General features: G+C 46.5%; 1 protein-coding gene and 1 pseudogene across 2 annotated transcripts in view; both read left to right on the forward strand.

Annotated features, from left to right (window-relative positions):
- The window catches only part of LOC114946344 (acyl-CoA Delta-9 desaturase-like), a 61,540-nt pseudogene that overhangs the window by 22,454 nt on the left and 11,206 nt on the right, over positions 1-27,880 (forward strand). Inside the window, exons 2-5 of the transcript XR_014926112.1 lie at positions 22,596-22,801; positions 22,921-23,051; positions 23,180-23,385; positions 23,484-23,666. The product of XR_014926112.1 is annotated as an acyl-CoA Delta-9 desaturase-like (transcript). The remainder of the gene's footprint in view (positions 1-22,595; positions 22,802-22,920; positions 23,052-23,179; positions 23,386-23,483; positions 23,667-27,880) is intronic.
- Positions 6,255-6,770, forward strand: LOC114934379 (uncharacterized). The gene has a single exon (XM_029307066.2). The coding sequence runs from the start codon at positions 6,255-6,257 to the stop codon at positions 6,768-6,770; it is 516 nt and encodes a 171-aa protein (XP_029162899.2).

The following is a 27,880-nucleotide window of genomic DNA, read 5'->3' on the forward strand; positions in this document are numbered from 1 at the left end:
CACGACATCAGGTATCAGTCCCAGATGACTGATCACGTGATCTGCGCGCTCCAACTCACGTGATCTACGCGTGCCAAGCGAACACGCGCGAGCCTCATGTATACAATTATTACGTTCGTGGAAACAATCGGACTTCGGCACCTTGATATTTCACCATTGCGTGAATTCTGGTCCCAAATCACTGAATTCCGCTTCGTTAACAATGTTTTGAGCGCAAATTTTATGTCGCGTATATAACGGCGCACCTTGTTGCTACCGTTAATTAGCGAATGTCAAAGTGAACGTATTTCACATCTCACTTATCACTGAATCACAGCAGAATATCAATCTGATTATTATTTTTTTTATTAATCAAACGAACTACGAACAATTAGAATCGCGACGGAAAACCCACATGTGACTAATCGCAAAGCCGTGCCAGGAGCGAATGCCCAGGTTCGATGACGAGGCAGTTCATCCCCGATCGATTCGATAATCGAACGCTTGAAGCGCCGGCGTGTAGGTTCAGTGCGTGCTGCCCCGTGCCGGATTAACTCAAAAATTATAGAATTTCAAATTATCGACCTACTTCTTCATTCTCTTTGAACAAATAATAAAGTTTTTGACCTGGGGTCAACTTACTTCTGAACATACCGCCCGCCTCGAAATAAAGATTTCGAAATGTCTTACAGTAACTAAAGAACTTACCCCAGGTTTGGGTTTTTTTTTTTGTTACATAAAGAAAAAAAAAAGAAAAAATAAAACGTTAATCGCTTAATGATTTTTCGAGTGAGATTCAGTGATTACATATTGAACAATAACAGGCATTTGGTTGCTTACATGATTGAATAACAATATTAAGACATAGACTCTTACTAAACTTACATTAACGCGACGCGAGTGGTCTTGAGTAGTCAAGGATATTGAGCGCCGCCCGCCTTAACTAACTACGAAGGACTTGACTTGTCCTAATTATGCGAACGATTGAGACGTTGCAGCATGCGCATTATGGAGTTGGGTTTTCCGCAGTACCTGTCTTACGTTCCGACAGTTGATCGATTAAGTTAATATCGATAGGTAGTAGGCACAATTTAGTTACTGGTCGCTTGTATTCGGACGTCGCTGTTTTAACTGAGACGACTCGAGTTAACCCGTCAGAGCCCGGATGACAATGAATAACTCGCCCTAATTCCCATTTACACGGTGGGAGAAGGGGGTTTTGAATCAAAACCATTGAGCCAACCTGAATCGGAGGCGTTTCTCGACGCCACTTTGATCTTTGTTGAAGAGTATTGACATAATCTGACTGCCACTGCTTCCAAAAACGCTCCGTAATCTGTCTGAGTAATTGCCATCGCGACAATCTGTTTTCGTTCAATTGTAGAACGGAAGGTTCCGGATTCGTAGTAATGGCAGTCCCAATCAAAAGGTGACCTGGGGTCAGGAACTCGTAGTCATCTGGAGTATCATTGAGAAAGCGGCCTTGAGTTGAGGATAGCCTCAATTTTGCACAACACTGTCGTGAACTCCTCAAATGTCAATGCGTGTGAGCTTACAATTCGACGAAGGTGGTGTTTGACACTCTTCACTCCTGCCTCCCATAGTCCTCCAAAATGAGGAGCATGAGGCGGGATGAAACTCCAAGTGATCCTATCTGTTGCGATTAAATTGAGAAAATCCGTATGCGTTGAGCATCCCGATACGGGGGCTAATAAATTTCAATTAATAAAAAATAACTGATAAAAACAAAAAATAATTCATATTACTTTAATTGCATTTAAGTAATTTTAGTGAACATTAATAACTTTTCACTAAAATTAGTTAAATAAATAATAATAAATTAAAAGATTTTGTTTACCTGTTATATTTACAGCAGTTGCGATTTCTGCCCATGCATTTTGTTTTTTTATGTTATCCTTGAAGTCTGTCAACTCTTTATTGTATAAGAAAGGATAGTCCTGCACTAACGATATTAATATTGCATCTTCATCTTCATACTCCAAACTTACATCTTCATTTATTACAGAATAATAGTTTTCATTTTCCAAGGCATCGTCTTGCTGATATTGCGATTGGAACGTATACATATTATGATCCATGTTTCTATGTTTCTATAATAACATCCAAATAAATATAATTTACATTTTGTAAAATAATAAATTATATATTTCCAAACATTATATTATTTTACTTCAAAATATTTATGTATATATACCCACACAGCACATGTAGATTAGGAGAATGTTCTGAGAATATCGTTAAAGTATATTGAGTATATTCTAAGAATATTCGAAATATGTACTACGATATATCAAGTAGCCTCATCAAAGGAGAGAGCACCCCGCCGTGCCGGTGGCCGCTCGCCCGAGTTACGCGCTTACACCCAGGCGAGGATGGCCAAGTGCGCGTGGTGGACGTCCGCACCACCGTCGGTGAACTGACCCGGCCAGTGGTCAAGCTGGTTCCACTGCCGACGGTAGCCGCCGTGGAGTCCGGGACCCCCGCGTAACCGCGTGTCTCGTGCAACCTCGCGCTCGGCAAATATCTGTGAAATATTGTAAAATTAGTTATAAAATTAGTCGTTCGTCTCACTATTGTCAATTGTACTGCGTTAACTCTTCTCATACTTACCTGTCTCGCATATTTAGTCGTCTGTCGCAGCTCCACTCGCTCAGCACGTGGCACATGGGGCTCCTAACCTCGCCTGTCAAAACTCGCGTTCGCGCTCGATCCGCGGCCGCGACGATAAAACCAGTCGACACACTATCCCTAGCAACCCTAGGATAGTTCGTCGCGTGTTCCCGACGAAGGCGGGCGGGATGTTGCGGATTGGAGAGAGAGAGAGAGAGAGAGAGAGAGAGAGAGAAAGTGTGTGTGTGTGGGTGTGTGGGAATGCATCTCGGAGTGCATTCTTCGCCTTGCGACAAGCGCAGCTAACTGCGCTGAAATAGCCGCTCGAATTTGGCGACGATTCGCGCTAAATCCCCGTGCGCCAATCGCGAGCGAACGCGCCCCGCCATATCGCAAGACCGCGCGCGTCTTTAACGCTTGCAATACCTGTCGTTTTGAACGGTGACAGGTAACCGTCTCGTCATAAATATAACCGACGACAACAAGTGATTTTGTCCTCCGACATTCGAGAGGATTCTATCGTCATGTGGAAGGAACACAAACACGGTGTTCCTTACCTCGGAACTCTCTCGAAGGTCGGTAGAAAACAATCACGTTGGTTCACGCTCTCTCTTGTCGAACGGATTTATCGGCGTACGGTCGTTCGCGCGTACAGACAGCATTCCTTTTCGCTCTTCTCGATTTTCGTCGCACTTCTCGCGGGAGATCGATTTTGTCGTTGGATTGCACTTCCGGCAATCATTGCACGCTTCTAATTGCAGTTCACTTGCATTAGAGCGTTTCTTTTGTGCTGTGTAATTATTTGTAAAAATATATTGTGTGCCGTGAACTTTCTTTATTTTTTTCTTTTTTTTTCTGTGCCGTCCTAAACTTGACACTCGCGTCCGCGCACTAACTAAACACTCCGCGTAGCACGGAATATTGCACAGTTATATAATCGAACTTTTATAGTAATTTGTTTATAATATAAAAAAGTCATCATTGTCAATAACATTAGTAACTCTCATTATATTAATTAATAAATTTGAATAAAAATAGTCGGTTCCAAAAACTATCACTTGCCAATGAAAACAATTTTTATTATTCGTAAGAGATTAATTATAATCACAGAATGTGTGAGAGAAATAATCGAATATGATTATACATATAATTAATTTCTTATGATTTAAAAGTCTGAAAGTTTCTACATATACAATAATTTATTATTATTGTATATGTAGAAACTTTCAGACTTTTAAATCATAAGAAATTAATTATATGTATAATCATATATATGTATAAAGTTTCTACATATACAATCTTTCAGGCTGATCAAAAGCGTCATTATTGGGAAACAATTTGTTCAAAATTTGAGAAATCTTAATGTGCAGCCAATCTATCTTTGTTGACGATTCTTGCATGTAATTCAGAATTAATCGATCTTGAGGTTTACCTGTCAGAAAACCACATTAATCAAATGACAGTTTTTAGTCAAATCTATAATATCTATAATAAATATAATATTTAATCCGTAAGAGATTAATTATAATCACAGAATGTGTGAGAGAAATAATCGAATATGATTATACATATAATTAATTTCTTATGATTTAAAAGTCTGAAAGTTTCTACTTATACAATAATTTATTATAGTAAAAATTATAGTTTTAGAAATAAAAAATTGTAACGTTTTATTTAAAACACTCAGTAAATATATTTATACATACATGTGAATGCTTAGTAAATATATTTATACACACACATGTGAATGATAAGTAATTATATTGATAATTATATGTAACTCGATAATGAAAAAATATTATATAATATTTTTTTAAATATCGAGAATAAAATGGGCCCCTCCATCGCCCATTCGCGTGAGAAATAATGAGAACGCAGCCACAAAATGTTTTTTTTTCGTTTCTCCGATTATAGCAAACATTTGCATTGAGGCGTCTTTTTGCAACAATATGTATTGGAATATAACAAACTGTGGCGATAAATGCCACAAGCATATTAAAATATATATAAAATAAAATTTACACGAAATAAAAATATATTACAAGCGACGTGTGTTAAGAATATCGCGACCGGGGACACAAAATAATAAATAAACAAATAGGTGACTAACATGACGAAGGTAGATTTCGATTTCCGAACATAATAAAAAGCGAAAGTTCTTCAAAATAATAGATAGGTTAATCACCTAAAAATAAAAATAAGGTCGTGGAAAAATGGAGAGTAGCAAGACAATGCGCGGCCTCGAAAGGCAGATAGAATTTGACTCGCGTTCGCGATACACGATTTTCCTCGGTGGAGAGTAAAGAGTTTATATTCTTTGTGTGACTCGAATAAACGGAGTAAAAGACAATATACTGTATAACATCTAATAATTATTCCGTCTAAGATATCCTCTCCTGATTCGCGATATTGGCAGAACATTAATTATCGAACTAAGACACGCGCTCTCAAAGTGGTGACCCCGACGTGATAAAAGGTGACGCAAAGTGCTGTGGACATTGCCAAAAATCGTGATACGGATTTTGGAGAATGCATAGAAAAGTGACAGTATGGTGTTGACGCGCGACGATGAGGCTGCCCCTCCGTTAATACAAATTGAGCAGCCGAGACGAGATGCACTGCCTGTGCCAGGGACGTCGCAACAAGCGGTTGAACGACCTTTCCTGTTCATGGCGGGCGCCGAAGTAAATCGCGTAGGCATGAGGATGCCGGAATTTACTTCCGGGGATCCGGAATTGTGGTTTAATATAATAGATTGGAGCTTCCAGGCCGCTGGAATTACTACGGACGCGACCAAGTTCGGTTACGTTCTTACGGCGATCGGTCCGCGACACGCGATGAAGGTACGCGACATAATAATGAACCCGCCAGCGGAACGCGCGTACGAGACTGTGAGATGCGAGCTGATCAAAAGATTAAGCTTGTCGCAGGAGCACAAGACGCGTCGGCTCCTGAAGTATGAGGAGATAGGCGACCGCAAACCGACACAATTTTTGCGGCACCTTCGAGGTCTCGCCGGTAATGTCGTCGGGGATGAAGTCCTGCGCACCATTTGGTTGAGTCGACTACCCGTTTATTTGCAGCCACATCTTGTAACGCGCGTGGGAGATACGCTGGAGACGCTCGCGAATATGGCGGACGCGATCGTGGAGGCAACGAGAGCGCCCGCGGTGCACGTCGCGGAAGCGGCTCGGCCGACGGCGTTCGCGGGTGCCGACGGAAACGGAATAGCTGTATTGGAAGCGAGGATCAATGTGCAGATGACACAGATGCGTATGGCCATGCAGCAAGAGTTCGCGGAACAAATGACTGGCTTGCGGAAAATGCATCGAGGCGTTAGAAGAGCGAGAACCTCGCCGGAGCGACGGCGGTGGTCGTCGCAGGCGGGAGCGTTCGCGATTGCGCTCTCGCGTCCGTGGTCACGCGTCAAACCATCTGTGTTACTACCATTAGAGATTCGGACCGGACGCACGAAGATGTGAGCCCCCGTGTGCCGGACAGCCGCAGGAAAACGCGATGGCCCGTCACTGATGACGGCCGGTGATCAAGGCCAGGATTCGCGCCGTCTATTTGTAACTGACCGCGACACGCGAATTAACTTCCTCGTGGATACAGGCGCAGACCTATGCGTTTTTCCTCGCAGGATGGTGCGTGGGCCGCGGCAGAAATCGACGTACGAGTTATCCGCAGCGAATGGAACGGTGATCCATACCTACGGAACCAAGACTTTAACATTAAATCTCGGATTACGACGGAACTTTACGTGGCGATTCGTACTCGCAGATGTGTCGAGGCCGATTATCGCGGACTTTCTGTCTTACTACGGACTCCTGGTGGACTTGCGGAATCGTCGGCTAGTCAATCAGGCGACGGGACTCGTAGCCGGGGGACGTAGTGCACAGTGCGGAATGCCGACCATACGAACGGTGACGGGAGTGACGCCGTATCATAAACTCTTAGCGCGATATCCGGACATTGTACGACCTGACGGGCGCCCGAAAGAGGTGCGACATAACACGAAACATTTTATCGAGACGACCCCGGGGCCGCCGGTAGTGTGCAGACCGCGGAGACTTGCGCCGGATAAATTGACCGCAGCGCGAAAAGAGTTCCAAAAAATGATGGAGCTCGGTATCGTGAGACCGTCGAAAAGTAGTTAGGCGTCTCCGCTACATATGGTGCCGAAGAGAGGTAAAAAGTGGCGACCGTGCGGTGACTATCGCTCGTTAAATGCACGGACGATCCCGGATTGGTACCCGGTCCGGCACATTCAGGATTTCACGATGGAACTAAGAGACAAACGGGTGTTCTCGACGATCGACCTAGTGCGCGCGTACCACCAGATACCGGTGGCGGAAAGTGATATTCCGAAGACCGCGATCACTACGCCGTTCGGCATGTTCGAGTTCCCGTTTATGTCGTTCGGATTGAGAAACGCGGCGCAGACTTTCCAACGGTTCATCGACGAGGTCTTGCGCGGACTCGACTTTTATTACGCGTACATTGACGACATTCTGATCGCGTCAACGACGGCCGAAGAGCATAACAAATACCTACAAACATTGTTCGAGCGATTACAAACATACGGCGTCGTGATTAATCCGGGAAAGTGCGTGTTCGGACAAGCGGAAGTCGAATTCCTCGGATATGAAGTGAGCGGACACGGCACACGACCATTGCCGGCGCGCGTATGGGCGATCGAGGAGTTCGAGGAGCCGAAGACGGCGAAAGAACTGAGGCGATATCTGGGAATGATTAATTTCTACCGGAGATGTCTGCCAAAAGCCGTGGAAATTCAGGCGCCATTAAACGAGTTACTGCATGGCGATATTAAAGAAAAGACGCTCATTAAGTGGACGCCGGCAGCGAGACAGGCGTTCAAGGACGCAAAAAGTAACTTGGTGCAAGCTAGTCTGATATCGCACCCGAAAGTGAACGCGGAGCTTGCCCTATTCACGGACGCATTGGACAGCAGCGTGGGAGCCGTACTGCAGTAGCGAGCGGAAGAAGTTTGGGAACCACTGGGCTTCTTTTCAAAAAAATTAAGTCCGACGGAAGCCAAGTACAGCGCATTTGATCGAGAGCTTTTGGCGATTTATTTAGCTATCAAATATTTCCGCCACATGGTCGAGGCACAGACCTTTGCAATTTATACGGACCACAAACCTCTCACGTATGCATTTCAGAGAAAGCCTGAAAAATGCACGCCGCGACAATTTCGGCATCTAGATTTTGTCGGACAATTTACGACAGACGTACGACACGTGAGAGGAGAAGAGAATGTAGTGGCGGACACGCTATCACGCATAGAGGAGATAAAAACACCGCTGGACTACGAGGCACTCGCGAGATCGCAGGAGGACGATGCGGAGTGCAACGAGTACATCGAGGGCAACTCAAATTAAAAAAAATAGAGATTCCAGGCGCAGGCACTACGATATGGTGCGATACAATGACGAAGATTCCGAGACCATTTTCGACAAGGCCTTTTCGGAGGGCCGCATTCAATATGCTACACGGACTGGCACACCCGGGGATACGAGCGACGGTGAAGATGGTGACACAGCGTTACGTCTGGCCGTCAATAAAAAAGGACTGTAGTACATGGGCACGTGCATGCATCGAGTGCCAGCGAGCGAAAATTACACGCCACGTAAAATCACCGAGAGGCATTTTCGAGCTACCAAGTCAGAGATTTGAGCATGTGCACGTGGATATCATTAATATGCCGATATTAGACAGGAAATAAATATTGCTTGACTTGCATCGATCGATTCACGCGCTGGCCGGAGGCGTTTCCCATGGAGAACCAGGAGGCAGAGACAGTCGCAAGGACATTCTACCACGGCTGGATAAGCAGATTCGGCGTGCCGTTGAGAATAACAACCGACCAGGGACAGCAATTCGAGGCGCACCTCTTCAAGGAGTTGAGCGGATTGCTAGGATCTAACCACCTGAGGACGACTGCCTATTACCCCCAGGCCAACGGCATGGTGAAACGATGGCACCGCCAATTAAAAGCATTGATCAAGTGCCATCAGAAGGACTGGTGGACGGATGTGCTGCCGACAGTTCTGATGGGCATAAGAGCGGCGTGGAAGGACGATCTGCAGGCGACGGCGGCCGAGCTGGTATATGGAGAAACGCTCAGACTGCCAGGACATTCTTGAATAAGCAGCCCGGCGAGGAGAGAGACGCCAGCAATTTCGTGAAGGAGTTGCGACGTCATTTCGAGGAGGTCCGGCCGGTCGAGATCACGCAGCACGGAGAACGACGCCCGTTTGTATACAAACAGCTGGGAACCACGGAGAGTGTGTTTGTTCGGCACGACGGGCCGAAAACACAATTGCAGATGCCATACGATGGGCCCTACACGGTGGTTTGACGCGGAGAAAAAATCTTTGTCGTGCGTATGCACGGCAAAGAGCAAACGATATCCATTGATCGTTTAAAACCAGCATATTTGATTTCAGAGAAACAGGCTAACAAAGCGTCGCCGACGGCAAGGACTCCTGGAGACAGAGAAATGAGACTGGACCCGGAGCAGTCGAATAAGGCGCAGCCAGCGAGTGAAAGACGAGAGACACGAACGAGGAGCGGTCGAAGGGTCCGATTTCCGGATCGATATATAATGTAACGCGGCGTGTCGGACAAAATTTTAATTTATATTATTATTAATTTATATTGTTTTTGTTTCCTATTTATCTCTCCACGCGAGATTATACATTGACGCGGTGACTAATAACGACTCGAATCGACGAATAGGCGGTGATAAAATAATTGTGCAATAACACGCGGTCGAAAATTAGAAAACCACTAGAAGGGGGGTACTGTGGCGATAAATGCCACAAGCATATTAAAATATATATAAAATAGAATTTACACGAAATAAAAATATATTACAAGCGACGTGTGTTAAGAATATCGCGACCGGGGACACAAAATAATAAATAAACAAATAGGTGACTAACATGACGAAGGTAGATTTCGATTTCCGAACATAATAAAAAGCGAAAGTTCTTCAAAATAATAGATAGGCTAATCACCTAAAAATAAAAATAAGGTCGTGGAAAAATGGAGAGAAGCAAGACAATGCGCGGCCTCGAAAGGCAGATAGAATTTGACTCGCGTTCGCGATACACGATTTTCCTCGGTGGAGAGTAAAGAGTTTATATTCTTTGTGTGACTCGAATAAACGGAGTAAAAGACAATATACTGTATAACACCTAATAATTATTCCGTCTAAGATATTCTCTCCCGATTCGCGATATTGGCAGAACATTAATTATCGAACTAAGACACGCGCACCCAAAAAACTATTGATTTGATAATTTTTTATTATTTAGGAAAAGGTGACACTTTTTGAATACTAACTTTAGAATCCATCGTATCTAAGAATAATTCCACCGATTTTTTAAAATCGATAATAAAATATCTTTGTTTAAATAACCAGAACGCACATGCAAATTGTTCTGAAAGAAGATATTTTTAGAAGCAACTAGCAGACAAATATATCGTCTCTGGTAAATATATTTGTTTAAATAACCAGAACGCACATGCAAATCGTTTTGAGAGAAGATATTTTAGAAACAATTAGCAGGCAAATATATCGTCTCTGATATAAAATATCTTTTTCCAAAGCGCACATGCAAATCGTTCTGGGAGAAGATATTTTTAAAAGCAACTAGCAGACGAATATATCATCTCTGGTATAAAATACCTTTTTTTAAATAACGAAAACGCACATGCAAATCATTTTGGGAGAAGATATTTTAAAAGCAACTAGCAGACGAATGGATCGTCTTTGGCATGAAACATTTTTTTTTGTTACTACTGCAACTTTATAACTATTATTACTACTATTGTACTATTGTAACGACTATTTAATACTACCATAATATTTCTATTACTAATAACTATTTAAAATAAGCAAGTGACTGCTTTATGTTTCAGAAATTGTTATTTTTCAAAATTATATATATATATATTTATTTATGTAAAAAAATTTTATAAAAATTGAACCCCATAAATTTTGAATAAGAATGAGGGGGGTATCATTAGAATATCGCAAAAAATGTATAGATGGAGAAAATCTTGAAAATTTCAAAATCATGTTTATTTTTAGAATGATCTCAAGAATACAAATATGTTTCATTGTAGACATCAGTTGCAGGACACCCTATAAATACATACATATATACATATTTACATACATTTATATATACATATATACAATATATATGTATGTATTATGTATGTACGTATATACAGGGTATAATGAATAATCGGATATTATTTATTTAGATCTTAATTTAATGTTTAACAACATTTCATTATGAGGATACAATCAAGATATCTCCCTTGACCAGTAAATCAGGAAGTCCATACTCATAAGTGATTGCATGGTACGGTCGCTCGAACTCAGTATGTATCAGTAATGGTGGTTGTCATACACGATGACTTGTTTAGCAACATATATAACAAGACAAAAAACTGACTTTATATATTTATTATTTTAACATTGTTAATTACCGTCTTTAATGTTTAAGTTAAGAGTTTAAACACGGCTCTGTAATATAAATATAAATTTAAAGTGTAAGACAGGCAATAAGAGCCAATCGCGGCAGACAGTGCGTTATCCCAACAAAACTAAATTTTTTTGTTAGAATTAAATATCTATGCACAAGGCACCAAATTTTACTTGGTCACGGCCAAGATTTAAAATATGAAATAATCGGGTTCGATTCCCGATTCAGCGACTTTCGGATCTATTATTTTCTCTTGCATTTTATTTATTTATTTCCGTAGGGGGGTTAAAGGATTATTGAAATTAAATTTCAAAAATGAGATTATTTCATATTTTAAATCTTGGCCATGACCAAGTAAAATTTGGTGCCTTGTGCATAGATATTTAATTCTAACAAAAAAATTTAGTTTCGTTGGGATAACGCACTGTCTTCCGCCATTGGCTCTTATTGCCTGTCTTACACTTTAAATTTAATGTTTAATATTACAATTCAATTTATAATTAAATCATTTGCATTGCGCTGAAGAAGGCTTGAAATGTCAGCCGAAACGTTCGCATAAATGTTTATTTCTTATGTATTTATTATTTAATTTAAATGAATTTTATTAATAACATTTGACACTGTATTATGTTTAATAGCTCTTATAGCCCTTCTTCGTTTACAATTATTATATTTTTAGATTATAAATTTAATTATTTTTATTTATGTAATGCAGATTATTTTTAAAAAATTATATATACGTATGCATTGTGACGTGGTCTTTTGAGCCCGTCACAAGGGCGGACGCGCCCGGCCGGGAAGCGTCTGAGAGCGCTATATTATTTTGTGTCTCGTGCGGGTGAGCAGCGACCTTTTCGCTAGCTCGCCCGCACTCTGTATCGGGATCGAGGTGGTAGGCCAGGAGAACGGCCATTGTTTTAGGGAGAAGAGGACCCGGACAGGCGACGGAGGAACGACCTCGAAAGGGGAGGAGCAGAGACTGAGCGACCGGCCCGGTGAGTATTACGAACGATAACCTATACACGGTACCGAGAAAAGAAGGAAGCGATACTGCAGAGAAACTCGTTACAGCTTCAATGGGACGAACAGGAGCAGTCCAGATCAGGGAGTAAAAGGCGCCTACATCCCTCGACAAGGATGATGCCCTGAGGGGCCCGCCACCACGCCTCGAGAGAAACACGGAGATCTAACGGGATTGATCACCCCGGAACGACTTCCCTCAGCCAAGAAAGGTCGTTTGGAACATCAGCATACGGCCATACGAGGTGTGGACGGGACCGCCGAAAATGGACCTGCTACATCATCGCTCCCGAGGGCTGGAATTTGAATTTGGCGGCGGAAGTCCGCGACCAGCCGCGAGACACCGGAATCGATACGAGGATCGATTCCGGGTCCGGCGCGGGGCGCAACGCTGCCGCGAAACCTGGCAACCGGGCCGGGGTGGCGCGCATTGTCTTCCCCCTCCCCACCAGCGTACCTGCCGAGGTCCCGCCGGCCCGAAAGGAAATCACTGTTCGGCAAGCCGGTGTCCTGCGAGCACACCCAGGGACAACGACCCACTACAGCCCACTGCGACGGCGAAATATTGTAAGGCCACCTCCTCGATCGTCCGGTAAGCGCGGATTCGGCAGAGATCCGTGAGTCATTAGAGAAAATTAACGATACCGAGCAATTATGCTGTAAATCTTTTAGTACCGAGAATTAGTGGAGAGACTCACGGGACTCACGTCGATTTCCGCGTCATTAAGTTATTGCGTAAATCTTTGCCTTCTTTGCCTCTCCGAGGGGCACCGAAACGAGTCGACAGTCATATCGTAGTATATTATATTTGTAGCATTGTATCGAGTCATTAATTAACGAAATTTGAGAATAAGTTACGCTGGATTGGTATATGATCCATTCGATTCCGAGCCGGTTACAAAGGGAGGAGAGTAACGATAACTAAAGATTTCGATAACACCCAGCGATCTCCCAACGGCTCGATAATAAAATTATAGCTACTTTGATTCACACCATTTATATACTATTAACTGAAAATATATTCTTATTTTATCCTATTTCTGAGTACAATCAATATCGAGATTTCCTCTCTCTCTCCGAGACCGCGAATCCGAATCTCCTTACGGAAAGAACCACGACACTCTACCCCCTGTTGATACCGAGCTACCGAGGCCGAGCCGTCGTGTCCGCTGATTATTAGTTGAGCTATTGTTGAGTGGTGCGGCCTGACCGCACCTGGCGCCCAAAAAGATACGATACCGAGCAATCAGTGATACCGAGCAAGTATTGAGAGAACGGAGAGCGGCACGACGAAGTTGCGCTGCAGTCTCTCTCGCCCTCTCTCTCTTAGTTTGACGAGAGAGGACGGAGAGGCGGTCGCAAATTTGGCGCCCAACGTGGGGCCTCTCGAAAGAGAGGATAATTAATAAAGGAGAATACGTGTCGTTTCGGGTAACGGAGAGACAGTAGGGTGAGAGAAATACTTCTCTTTTGTTTTCTTTCCTTTTTCTTTGTCTATCGGGCGCTGACTTGAGTCTCGCCCGAGCCGGGGATCTCCGTCGGAGATTCTCCGAGTATTATTTGACGTAATACAGTCGATGACTTTTGTTTATTGCATGTATTTGTATTACTTTGTCCCCAATTATTATTGTTCCCGCGTTATTAAGATTGTTCCCATTGTGCTTGTCTCGATATCTCGAGGCTTCCCGTCACAACGGGGGGGACTCGAATTTGAGGTGCCATCGCGTTAAGTGCACGAGTACGAAGGAGCGCTACGCGTATGGCAGAGAGCGACCGCCGACACGTTTCTTTGTCGCGAGCGGCATCGTAAACCCGACCGCGTAGTATAGTATTACAAAGGTAGCGCGCTCATACGCCTTTTACGACTTTCTTTGATATATCGAGTGAATTATAGGCACCTGATTGATACCGAGTTTTTCGTGTGATACAAAGTCGGCAAATATTCCTGTCCCAGTATGGGGAATAGTATTGGAAAGCGACGAATTTTTTTTTCTCTTCTTTCTTTCTTTCGATCTCTTCGCGGAAATATTTACCACTCGTCGAGCCGAGTCTAAAAGCGGGTAAACACGTATTGTTCTTGAGGGATTATCGCGTCCTCAGATATTATGGTCAAGATACCGAGAGCTAAGAACGAATATTGGTGAATAGATGTTTACGCGAATTCCCGAAATTCCTTAGCGAGACTCGACTCAGTAACGGACGTCCGTGTATACAAAGGAACATTTTTTTTTTCTCCCACTTCCTCGCATACGCTGCCTTTCGCGAACTTGTTAGTTTCTTTCTGTTTATCGAATTAGGAATAAGAATAGAATTTTTTTTCCTCTTCTTCTTCTCTCTTCTTCTCGCCCCTTCTTTATCTCCTCAAGAGATATTCGCGCCGAGTATTCACGCCTGTGAGTGACTTTCCTATTAACTAGGAATTTATAGAATATCGTTCGCAACATATTTTCGGGTTCTAGGAGGGGGGGTATCGTGACCGAGCGGCGTAATCAAGGATTGACGGTGTCTAATTTAGACAACGCTCACCAAGATACCGAGAAAGAGTTAGTTGGCGAGACAGTTGAGGGAGGGAGCGTACGTTTAGTCAATCCGGTCACGGTCCGCGTACTATCTATCTTCCCCTTCGAGATCTCATTTCCCTCACACCGTCACTAACCATAAAACGAAATGTCGACAAAAGAACAATTTCGGTGGATTCGAAAGTTATCAAAGGAGGAAGTGAGGTGTGCCCTCGCGGAGAGAAAGCTGTCCGTCAAAGGGATCCTCCCCACCCTTAGGGCTCGATTATTGAGATACGAGGCCGCGCAATTAATAGGGCGAGAGCATATGCCGACCCCTGAAATATCGGAAGCGTCAGACGAGGAGTCGGATACCGAGGAAGGTGCTGTCGGGGGCGAAGCCCTAGCGTGGTCCTCGAAACCGCGAATCAGGATACATCCCCCAGAGCCAACAGAGACGCACCCGGAGCCGCGGAGAAATCCCGAGCCGTATCGCCCTCGCGTAAAACCGAATTCCGCCGTGGACGCGTATAACGTAATGCGAAAGTGGAATTTAAATTTTTCCGGGGCACGCGACGGGGAGGCGGAGGCCTTCCTCATTCGTATAGAGCAGGGTCGGCAATTAATTCCCTTAGATGACGACGAAATATTTAAATGTCTGCCGTTCTTTTTATCGGGCACCGCGGCCCATTGGTTTCGTCTGAATCAACATCTTTGGCGTACCTGGGGGCAATTCGAGGCCGCGTGGCGTGCGCGATTTGGATGCCCGAACTTCCAATTCACCTTGCGGGACGAGATAATGCGACGCAAGCAGGGGGAAGACGAACCCGTCGCCGATTATATAACCTGCATGCAGGCCTTGTTCGAACGATTGGACCCCCCATGGCAGCTAAACGAACAGCTAAATTACGCGCATAGAAACATGATACCGAGGTTGCGTATAGCTGTGAGGCGTAACGAAATTTATGACTTTCGGTCATTAGAAACCCTAGCGTCGCAGATCGAGGAATGTTACGATCTAGATAGACAGCCGACAACAACGCGGTCTATTTTTCCGGAACTCGCGTATAGGGGAGCATCGCGATCACCTAGACACCCGAAAACGGTCGCCGCGGCCGCAGTCCCCGCGACCGCGCCCAAGAAAAGGGGGAAAGCTACCGAGACGAAGAGGCCTCCGGTGGCCGCCGTGAATAACGCGGGTACGGACACGACACCCTCCTCATCCACCGCGAGTAGCCGATTAGCCGACATGAAATGTTGGAATTGTGGACAAAAGGGACACCGGTCGCGAGAATGTACGCAGACGCGAAGTCTGCATTGTTATCGGTGCGGAAAGAAACAGCACACGACGCGAACGTGTCCGAATTGCGCGGGAAACGAGGGAGAGAGTCGGTAGATCGGGTCCTATCGGCTCAAAAAGAACGGACTCGAGAAATTACAGGCACCGGGGGTATAGAATCATACGTGACCTTAGACGATACCGAATTTCCCCCGTTGCAATATTTCGAAGTATACATAAAAGGACGACCGTTAAGAGCTCTTGTCGACTCAGGCTCGAGTAGAACGCTGATAGGGACGGAGGGAATTAAGCTCGTGCGATCTCTCAGATTACCAATATCGCGATACCGAGGCGGAAAAATCCGGACGGCGAATGGCCAAGTGGCGAAAATAAACGAGGTTAGCGAGGTACCACTCCAGTTAGGCGGCATAGAACACACCCTTTTCGTGGGATTATTACCCAATTTGGCAGTTTCGTGCATCCTAGGGATGGATTTTTTGTGCAAGTTTGGAATAGGGTTAGATCTAGCCAAATCCGAGTGGTTCTTCTCGCGAAGTCCCTCACATAGGTACCGTTTTAACGCTACCGAGCCGTCCGAACACGCCTGCAGCGGGCTACCCGAGCTTGACTCCTCCCAGCGCGCACAGATAGAGAGCGTAGTGAAAGAAGCGGGGATATTTCCAAACGATAACCCGGGGGTAACCACCCTGACAGAACACCGTATTGACGTCGGGGCACAGAAACCGATCAAACAACGGTGTTACGTTGTATCCCCGAAAATACAAGACGCCGTGCGCGAGGAAGTTGATAGAATGCTAAAAAGCGGAATAATCGAGCCCTCTTTCAGTGAATGGTCCAATCCAATAGTGATGGTGAGGAAACCTTCCGGAAAGTATAGGTTCTGTCTAGATTTCCGGAAGGTTAATGAGATCTCGAAGAAGGACGCGTATCCCCTCCCGAACATGAACGCTATCCTCGACAAGTTAAGAGCCGCGAAATACATCTCCACTTTGGACCTCAGTCAGGCGTATTTTCAAATACCCCTGGCTAAGGAAAGCCGTGAAATAACAGCCTTCAGCGTAGCCGGCAAGGGACTTTTTCATTTTACGCGGATGCCGTACGGGCTTACGGGAGCCCCGGCCACATTTCAACGGCTGCTAGATAAATTAATAGGACCGGAAATGGAGCCTTTCGCATTCGCCTATTTAGACGACATTATTATCGCGACGCCGACATTCGAGGAACATTTGGCGTGGCTTAGGAGGGTCATGATTAGAATATCGTCCGCCGGGTTAACAATAAACCCGGAAAAATGCGAATTTTGTCAATCACAAGTAAAGTATCTCGGATTTATCGTGCAGAATGAAGGGCTTACAGTCGACCCGGATAAGACTCAACCAGTGATAGAGTTTCCAATACCGAGAAATATTAAACAGCTACGACGGTTTTTAGGCATGACCTCGTGGTATAGACGATTCATGCCGCGCTTAGCTACCGTTACCGAGCCCCTCACTAGATTGCTAAAGAAGAACAAGCGATGGGAGTGGGGGGAAGAGCAGTCGCGCGCGGTACAAATCGTAAAAGAGCATTTAACCACGGCACCGGTATTAGCATGCCCGGATTTCGAGAGACCCTTCGTACTCCAAACCGACGCGAGTTCGGTAGGTTTGGGCTCCGTGCTGACGCAAAATTTTGAGGAGGGGGAGAGAGTGATCGCGTTCGCGAGTCGCGCTCTGACGGACCCCGAGAAAAAATACACAGTTACCGAGCAGGAGTGTCTGGCCGTGGTGTGGTCCATTAAGAAATTTCGTCCCTATCTGGAGGGTTACAAATTCACCGTAATAACAGATCATAGTAGTTTGAGGTGGCTCCATAACTTGCGGAATCCCACGGGCAGATTAGCCAGGTGGGCCCTCGAGTTATTGGAATACGACTACGAAATTATTCATAGAAAGGGGGCCTTACACCACGTACCAGACGCTTTATCGAGAAGCTACGAGGGGGAAGTCGAGAGCGACGAAACGGTAGTTGCGGCCGCGGGCGCGATAGGAGAAGATCCCGATCCCGAGAGCACGGATAAATGGTATAAACATCGATTCAAACAGGTCGCGAGCGATCCGGATCGCTACAATCAATGGCGAATAATAGACACCCAATTGTATTTTCTAAGATCTAAGCCGGTCGTTTCGGACATAGTAGAAGACCTGAACCGATGGAAATTAGTGCTACCGAGTGAGTCACGAAGGGAGGCGTTACGCGAAGCCCACGACGCTCCTCAATCCGGACACTTAGGTATCGAGAAGACATATCAGCGTCTCGCGGTCTCATACTACTGGCCGCGAATGTTCCGAGATGTAGTAGGTTATGTTAAGAAATGCGGCCCGTGTCAACTGACAAAAGTCGAGCAGGCCTGTCCTGCGGGACTCATGGGTAGGCGAATAGCGGAAGCTCCATGGACGGTGGTTGCCGCCGATATTATGGGACCCTTACCGCGTAGTAGGTCCGGTTTCAAATACCTATTAGTGATTCAGGACTTATTCACAAAGTGGATAGAGTGTAAGACTCTCCGATCTGCGACAGGTCCAAAGATTAGGGAATCGTTAGTAGACCTAGTTATTTCGCGTTGGGGCACGCCCAAATGTTTACTGACGGACAACGGTACCGAGTTCGTGAATAGGGAGATAGAGGAATTCGCCCGCGAAAACGGGATACGGCACGATACCACCCCTCCATACCACCCTCAGGCGAACCCCGTAGAAAGGGTGAATAGGGTTTTAAAAACAATGATAGTCGCTTACATAGATAGGGATCATAGGGATTGGGACCGGAATATTGCGGACTTCCGGTTTGCATATAATACCGCGGAGCATTCCTCCCTGGGAACTTCGCCGGCATTCCTGAATCTGGGCCGAGAGTTGATACCGAGAGGGAGGCTGCGAGACCGAGGTAACGAGATGGCTCAGGTCGACGCAGCCGATCCCGCGGTTTGGTCGGATAGAATGGAGCGGCTGAAGTCGATTCGGGAATGGGTTGGCGAACGTTTAGAGGAGGCCCAGGAAAAACAGGCGACGTACTATAATCTGAGGCGTCGAACTCGCAGTTTTCGTACGGGTGCACTAGTCTTGCGAAGGCGGCACGTCCTTTCGTCGGCCGCCGATAACTTCGCGGCAAAGTTGGCACCCAAATTCGAAGGTCCCCTCCGAATCGGGAGGAAATTGTCCTCCGTAATTTACGAGCTGACTCGTCTAGATGGGTCAGCCGCCGGTAAAAGCCACATACAATATTTAAAACCCTACTATTCCCCCGACCCTGACTAGGATACCGAGAGAAACACAGGAAAATCCTCCCGAGTAGAGGAGATGAATCCGGCAGAGGAGGGCGGATTTTTGTTACGGGTGCGGACAAAGGGGAACCACGGTGAGGACCTGCCCACGCTGCGGGCCCCCATACGAGAGAGACAACCCCTCGCAAGACGAGAGGGGGCCACGCCGGGGACCACCGCCGGAACGTAGCGGAAGACACAGGGGACCCCGTACCACCCCGTACCCCTAGCCCCTCCGAATGACGGGTTTTGTTTTGTTTTTTTGTGGGGGCTGGCAACCCCTATTAATTTTTTTTTATTATTATTTATTTTTTTTTTATTATTTCGCCCCTAGGGAGCCCCTCACCTTTTTCTCTTCATTCTCGGGGACACTCCCGACTTCCTCCCCGATGTGTTTTTTTTTTGGTTCTTTTATTATTGCTTGGCCCATACGGCCCGAAAGGAAGGAGATGGGAGACCAGATACCGAGGAGGGGCCAAGAACACCCCGTAGGGCGTATACTAATTGTACCTGAGGAGGTCAATAAACGGACTTTCGTAGTAAGACATGTGAGACCCCGTTAATTGCACCCTATTGTCTGTCCCATCCCGGAGCGACACCTTCGGAGTGGTGGTCTCGGGAGGCGAGACTCCCTTAAGATATCGCGGGAAGTAAAACCTAATCATGACTGTCGGCAGAATTCGGGACCTCGTGGGTGGAGGGCATGGCGAGAGAAAAGTTTGAGTTTGGGGCAGTGATCGAGTGGGTGGTCATCGATGTGGGTCGATGTCCAAGACCTTCTCGGTCCTCCCCAGGAAGGGGGGAGTTGTGACGTGGTCTTTTGAGCCCGTCACAAGGGCGGACGCGCCCGGCCGGGAAGCGTCTGAGAGCGCTATATTATTTTGTGTCTCGTGCGGGTGAGCAGCGACCTTTTCGCTAGCTCGCCCGCACTCTGTATCGGGATCGAGGTGGTAGGCCAGGAGAACGGCCATTGTTTTAGGGAGAAGAGGACCCGGACAGGCGACGGAGGAACGACCTCGAAAGGGGAGGAGCAGAGACTGAGCGACCGGCCCGGTGAGTATTACGAACGATAACCTATACACGGTACCGAGAAAAGAAGGAAGCGATATTGCAGAGAAACTCGTTACAGCTTCAATGGGACGAACAGGAGCAGTCCAGATCAGGGAGTAAAAGGCGCCTACATCCCTCGACAAGGATGATGCCCTGAGGGGCCCGCCACCACGCCTCGAGAGAAACACGGAGATCTAACGGGATTGATCACCCCGGAACGACTTCCCTCAGCCAAGAAAGGTCGTTTGGAACATCAGCATACGGCCATACGAGGTGTGGACGGGACCGCCGAAAATGGACCTGCTACATCATCGCTCCCGAGGGCTGGAATTTGAATTTGGCGGCGGAAGTCCGCGACCAGCCGCGAGACACCGGAATCGATACGAGGATCGATTCCGGGTCCGGCGCGGGGCGCAACGCTGCCGCGAAACCTGGCAACCGGGCCGGGGTGGCGCGCATTGTCTTCCCCCTCCCCACCAGCGTACCTGCCGAGGTCCCGCCGGCCCGAAAGGAAATCACTGTTCGGCAAGCCGGTGTCCTGCGAGCACACCCAGGGACAACGACCCACTACAGCCCACTGCGACGGCGAAATATTGTAAGGCCACCTCCTCGATCGTCCGGTAAGCGCGGATTCGGCAGAGATCCGTGAGTCATTAGAGAAAATTAACGATACCGAGCAATTATGCTGTAAATCTTTTAGTACCGAGAATTAGTGGAGAGACTCACGGGACTCACGTCGATTTCCGCGTCATTAAGTTATTGCGTAAATCTTTGCCTTCTTTGCCTCTCCGAGGGGCACCGAAACGAGTCGACAGTCATATCGTAGTATATTATATTTGTAGCATTGTATCGAGTCATTAATTAACGAAATTTGAGAATAAGTTACGCTGGATTGGTATATGATCCATTCGATTCCGAGCCGGTTACAAAGGGAGGAGAGTAACGATAACTAAAGATTTCGATAACACCCAGCGATCTCCCAACGGCTCGATAATAAAATTATAGCTACTTTGATTCACACCATTTATATACTATTAACTGAAAATATATTCTTATTTTATCCTATTTCTGAGTACAATCAATATCGAGATTTCCTCTCTCTCTCCGAGACCGCGAATCCGAATCTCCTTACGGAAAGAACCACGACACTCTACCCCCTGTTGATACCGAGCTACCGAGGCCGAGCCGTCGTGTCCGCTGATTATTAGTTGAGCTATTGTTGAGTGGTGCGGCCTGACCGCACCTGGCGCCCAAAAAGATACGATACCGAGCAATCAGTGATACCGAGCAAGTATTGAGAGAACGGAGAGCGGCACGACGAAGTTGCGCTGCAGTCTCTCTCGCCCTCTCTCTCTTAGTTTGACGAGAGAGGACGGAGAGGCGGTCGCAGCATGTATAAGAGAATGCAATGTAGAAAAGAGAGAAGAGCCAGAGAGATAGAAACAGGAACACAGAGAGACAGATAGATCAATAGATAGATAAATAGATAGATAGATTGATCGATAAGTAGATCGATAGATAGTTCGATAGATATGCAGATAGCTAAATAAATCGATAGGTATGTATATATATATATATATATATATATATATATATATTTCTTTATAAACATTTTCTACGCATACATACGCATACATATATACATACATACATACATATATGCATGGATATAAAGAAATATACTAATCTTTTCATTCAGCCTTTCTTGAAGGAAACTATGTTGACAAAGAGGCAGACGTTTTGCGTTATATTATTTTATGTATGAGAGAGACGAAGATAATATGACTATCTGTCCTTGTCTAACTGCACGATTGTTTTCTCTATCGCAACATCGCGCAATTACTTTTCTGCTCTGTTTTATTCCTAAATGTCATTTCGCACATACACATGTAAATGAAATATTCCACAATCGAGATCTTTTTTATTAGACTTTTAAACTTATTTCTGCAAGTTCACTAATATTCCTTTATGCAATTATTTGGAGGAAGCGATCTTATTTTGTACGTATAAATTATGAAACTTTTATACAAGCAAATATTGTTATGACGTGACGCGAGAAGCAAAAAAAACTCGTATATAAAAATTTTTTGTCTTTTTATCACAAATTCAGACCGCTGCTTCCTTTATTATTGTATTGTATTAACTTTAATCGTGAATTATAATGCTAACGAGTAAAAATTATATGATAAAACATTATACAATGTTAAGAATTATTATGTGTTGCAGACTATTATTACGAAATTTATATAGAAGTTGCACTTTTTACTATTAAACACAATTTTTTACAGTTTGACATTCAATATAATGAAAAATTTTGTAATGAAATTTAAAGAGACTGTAAATGACGAAATATTGACAAAAGAATCACATAAGGTCAATTATGAAATGAAAATTGTTTGGAAAAATGTGATTATTTTCACTTATATTTATCTTTCCATCCTTTACGGATTATATCTGTTTGCCTTTTACGCCAAACTGTGGACGATTATCTGGTGTATGTTTTTTATTTATTTGTTATTATTCCATAAGATTTTAAACTACATTGCACATATTCAATATAATAATAAAAATAAAATACATATATGTTATCGAATAATTATTTGTAATTTATAGTTTATATTATTGCTGTTCTTTCGGGTTTTGGCATTACTGCTGGCGCTCATAGATTATGGTGTCATCGGTCTTATAAAGCGAAATGGCCACTGAGACTCATTCTTGTAATTCTCAATGCTGCTGCTCTCCAAGTAAGTTTATTGTTAATGTTTTTCTTCTCGTTCAAGTGTATTGTAAACTTTTGTTAGCTATTATTTAAAGTTCTACATTTTATTTCTGTTTTTGTGGTATTCAAATTTTATTAAGCTATAATTTTTAGGATAACATTTTCGTGTGGGTTAGAGATCATAGAACGCATCATAAATTCACTGACACTGATGCGGATCCGTATAATGCGCGTAGAGGATTTTTTTTCTCGCATATCGGATGGCTTATGGTTCATAAACATTCGGACGTCATTATCAAGGGTGCTACAATTGACATGAGTGATATAGAACAAGACCCCCTCGTGGTCTTTTAAAGAAAGTACGACAGGCATAACTTATTTTTACGGAACCAAATGAAGCATTGTTCGTTTGACTTTATATATTGATATTATTTTTTTTATTCATACTTTTTTTTAGATGGTATTCATATTTGGTAGTACTCTGTTGCTTTATCATACCAATATTGGTACCTTGGTTGGCATGGAATGAGAGTTTCTGGTATGCATGGCACATGTCCGTGTGCAGATATGGTTTAAATTTAAATTTTACTTGGGCGGTGAATTCTGTGGCTCACTTATGGGGTGAAAAACCATATAATAAGTATGCATTTGTGCAGTATATGTGACTTATTATGTACAAATATATATGTATATATATTTATTTATTTAAAATTAGTGAATCGTATTGTAACGGCGTGGCCGTTACTAACGCCTCGCAGGCCGATCACCCGCCCGCCACTTTAGGCTATGGCGCCTAAGGCGCCCCTAAACACAAAAACATAAGCGATACACGGGTCACCCTACCCCAAGGGCGCCCCACTACAACCACCAGAGGCGCCCCACTACGACGCCGGCGTTACCCCCACCACAGCCTCGATGTAGAGTGGGGGAACCGCCGGCAGGGTATATAAGCCGGCTCGACGGATGATCCGGCACCAGTCCTGTTCCGGACCTCCTAGCCAGGCAACGGGCTTCTCGTTGTTACGCCGGGTTTCCCGGTTTCTGGCCTCCTACCTTTAGTATCGGGCAACGGGTTTCTCGTTGTTACGCCGGGTTTCCCGGTTTCCGGTCTCTTCCTGCTACACGCCGGGCAACGGGTTTCTCGTTGTTACGCCGGGTTTCCCGGTTTCCGGTCTCTTCCTGCTACACGCCGGGTGACGGGTTTCTCGTTGTTACGCCGGGTTTCCCGGTTTCCGGTCTCTTCCTGCTACACGCCGGGCAACGGGTTTCTCGTTGTTACGCCGGGTTTCCCGGTTTCCGGTCTCTTCCTGCTACACGCCGGGCAACGGGTTTCTCGTTGTTACGCCGGGTTTCCCGGTTTCCGGTCTCTTCCTGCTACACGCCGGGCAACGGGTTTCTCGTTGTTACGCCGGGTTTCCCGGTTTCCGGTCTCTTCCTGCTACACGCCGGGCAACGGGTTTCTCGTTGTTACGCCGGGTTTCCCGGTTTCCGGTCTCTTCCTGCTATACACCGGGTGACGGGTTTCTCGTCATTACGCCAGGTTTCCCGGTTTCCGGTTTCTTCCTGCTATAGGCTATACGCCTCCGTACACCGTATCTCTAAATTATACCGGGTAATTTGTAAATCTTTTCCGGACACCGCTACAGGCTATACGCCTCCTTATTTTGTTTATACCGAGTAGTCAATAAGTTTCTCTATTTAGGGCTTTATGCCAACAAACATTTCGTTTATACCGAGTAGTCAATAAGTTTCTCTATTTAGGGCTTTATGCCAACAAACATTTCGTTTATACCGAGTAGTCAATAAGTTTCTCTATTTAGGCTTTATGCCAAAAATCATTTTGTTTACTTGTTTCTTTTTGAATAAACCAAAGCATTGTTAATAAGGAATAAGCGAGTCTGAATCTCCCCCTTCCTCCCGAATCCTGGAACCGGCGAGCCGATCCGCGGCGTCGGGAAAGGTGAACCGTTACATGGCGCCCGAACAGGGACCTGCCCAGTGGAGATCCCGACTCGCTTAGGCCTATCCAGATGCCCGCGTGGGTAAATCAATTATCAAAATCCGAAGCTATTGCCTTGGCCAAAAGACACGGAATTCAATAGCCAAGGAACTTTAGACGAGGTCCGCCGACGCCTCCGCCGATTTGTCGGGCAAAACCCCGCGCTATTTCGAACTCACCTACCTGTGCCCACTATCAACGTCGAAATGGCCACCGGAAGCCCAACCAAAGACGAAGAAGCTATCCACCCCGACACCTGTTGAACCGGCCAGGATCATGGATCAGATCCGAAAATGGGGGTGCCACTTCGAGGGCAAGGACCCCCTGGCATTCCTCGAGCGTACGGAAGAGCTGTGCCTGGGCTACAGCTACACCGACGCCCAGATGCTGTTAGGGCTACCCGAACTCTTACGGGGAGACGCCCTGCTGTGATATCGCAACATCCGCGATACCATAGCCAGCTGGGCCGACTTTCGCCAAGCTGTCCGCCAGCAATACCTGCCAAGCGGGTATGAGAGACAGATGAAAAGGACGATCCAGGGACGTCAACAACGCCCTAAAGAGTCCTTCCAAAAGTACGCCACCGAGGTCCTGACCATGATGCGGCGCGCCGGGGGATATTTACCCCTAGACCAACTGGAACAGCTCTACGAAAACATGGATCCGGAGTACCAATTGTACATCCGTCGGGCGGACGTGCTCAGCGTCGGGGATCTGAGCATCCGAGCCACCGAATACGAAGAGGCCGACCGCCGGAGACAGGAACGACGAAGGGACGTGCCGCAAAGCCACACCCCGGTCGTAGTTTCCGCGGTCTACAGTCGGGAGGAATGTTGCTGAAGGTGCAAGCAACGAGGACATACACGCTTGCACTGCCAGCGACCTCCGAAGAAATTCTGCTCGAGATGTGGCAAGAACGGGGTCCTCACCCGTGACTGCCACCCCCCGACGGGAAACGGGGTGCGGGCCGGAGACGTTGCGGCCGTCGTCCAGCCCGACTCGGCCTAAAATACAACCCGAGACCGCACCTCCGGATCCAGATCGCCGGACAACATTTGTGGGGCCTCCTCGATTCCGGCTCAGAGATCTCATTCGTAAACGCTGAAACGGCCCGCCGAATCAACCGCACACCGTCTAGCCCAGATCTCAAGGCAGCCCAGATACGCCTGGCCGACGGGACGCAAGTCCCCATTGTCGAGACCATCGAAGCAACGGTCAGGTTACGAGGAAAATCGTACCGCCACCGCTTCTCCGTACTACCACAACTAGACAACGCCGTACTAATAGGCATAGACCTCTGGGCGAAATTAGGAGTCGAGCTGCGCCCGCCGCCCAGACCTGTCACCGAGACAACAACCAAAGATGGAATCGCGACAGCCAGTATCAGCCCAGGAACTACCAGCGAGGCGCTAAGGCTACAGGCCTTTCTAAATAACGAACTTCCAAAGTTCGAATCGGTCCGCGGCCCGACCGACAAAGCCACGCACCAAATTCGGCTAAAACCGGGGCCGCCCATTAAACAACGATATCGGCCCCGTAATCCGGCCATGCAAGCCGTGATCGACCAAGAGGTCCAAAAGATGGAAGCCGAAGGAGTCATCGAGCCCTCCACCAGCAGCCTGGAGCTCTCCGATAGTGCTGGCAAAGAAGAAAGACGGGACCTACCGATTTTGTATAGACTTCCGCCGATTAAACGCGGCCTCCGAGAAAGATGCATACCCGCTGCCTCACATTGCCGCCACCTTGGATAAGCTACGAGGCGCACACTACTTGTCCACGTAGGACCTACGCAGCGGGTATTGGCAAGTGCCACTAACTCCGGAGAGCCGCCCCGCAACCGCCTTCACGGTGCCAGGGAGAGGGCTGATGCAGTTCCGCGTCATGCCATTCGGACTGCATTCAGCACCGGCCTACCTTCCAACGGCTGCTCGACACCGTGCTAGGACCCGAGTTAGAACCACACGTCCTCGTCTACTTGGACGACATAGTTGTCGCATCCCGTACTTTCGAGGAGCACCTAGGCCACTTGGCCGAAGTCTTTCGCCGCCTCCGTGACGCCCGACTCCGCCTCAACCCAGAAAAGTGTCACTTCTGCCGGCCAAGTCTTCGGTACCTCGGACACGTTATCGATCGGCACGGAATCCGGACGGACCCAGAGAAAGTGCGAGCCATTACCGATTGGCCTGCCCCCACGACCCTCCGCAGGGTTCGGCAATTTCTGGGGGTAGCGTCATGGTACCGCCGATTCATCGCTGACTTCTCCACTATCGCCGCCCCTCTCACTCGACTCACTAAAAAGAGAGCGCGCTGGACCTGGGCAAAAGAAGAAGAAACCGCGTTCCGGAAACTAAAACAGGCCTTAACCACCGCACCTGTCCTCGCCTGTCCAGATTTTGCGCGACCATTTCTACTACAAACCGACGCCAGCGCCCACGGGTTAGGGGCCGTATTAACCCAACACCTCGGCGAAGGAGAGCGGGTTATCGCGTACGCCAGCCGGACCCTCAACGCAGCCGAGAAGAATTATAGCGCTACCGAACTAGAGTGCTTGGCTGTCGTGTGGGGTATACGCCGGATGCGGGATTACCTCGAGGGCTACCGATTCACCGTCGTGACCGACCACCAAGCTTTAAAGTGGTTACAACACATCGAGGCCCCTACCGGACGACTAGCCCGCTGGATGTTCGAATTACAACAACATGATTTCGACATCCAGTACCGGCGCGGGACACTTAACCAGGTGGCAGATGCCCTCTCCCGCCTCCCGGAAGCTTTGGCGGTGACCCGGCCGAAATGCCGGTGGTACCACCGTAAACTAGCCGAAGTACGGAGACATCCGACCGATCACCCGGACT

The sequence above is a fragment of the Nylanderia fulva genome, unplaced genomic scaffold (assembly GCF_048542155.1).
Source record: "Nylanderia fulva isolate GAGA-0341 unplaced genomic scaffold, ASM4854215v1 Scaffold70, whole genome shotgun sequence".
Classification (NCBI taxonomy): Eukaryota; Metazoa; Arthropoda; class Insecta; order Hymenoptera; family Formicidae; genus Nylanderia; species Nylanderia fulva.

Bases quoted from the DNA above. Each gene is read 5' to 3' on its own strand.
- LOC114934379 (XM_029307066.2), top strand. From the start codon at position 6,255: ATGGTGCGTGGGCCGCGGCAGAAATCGACGTACGAGTTATCCGCAGCG.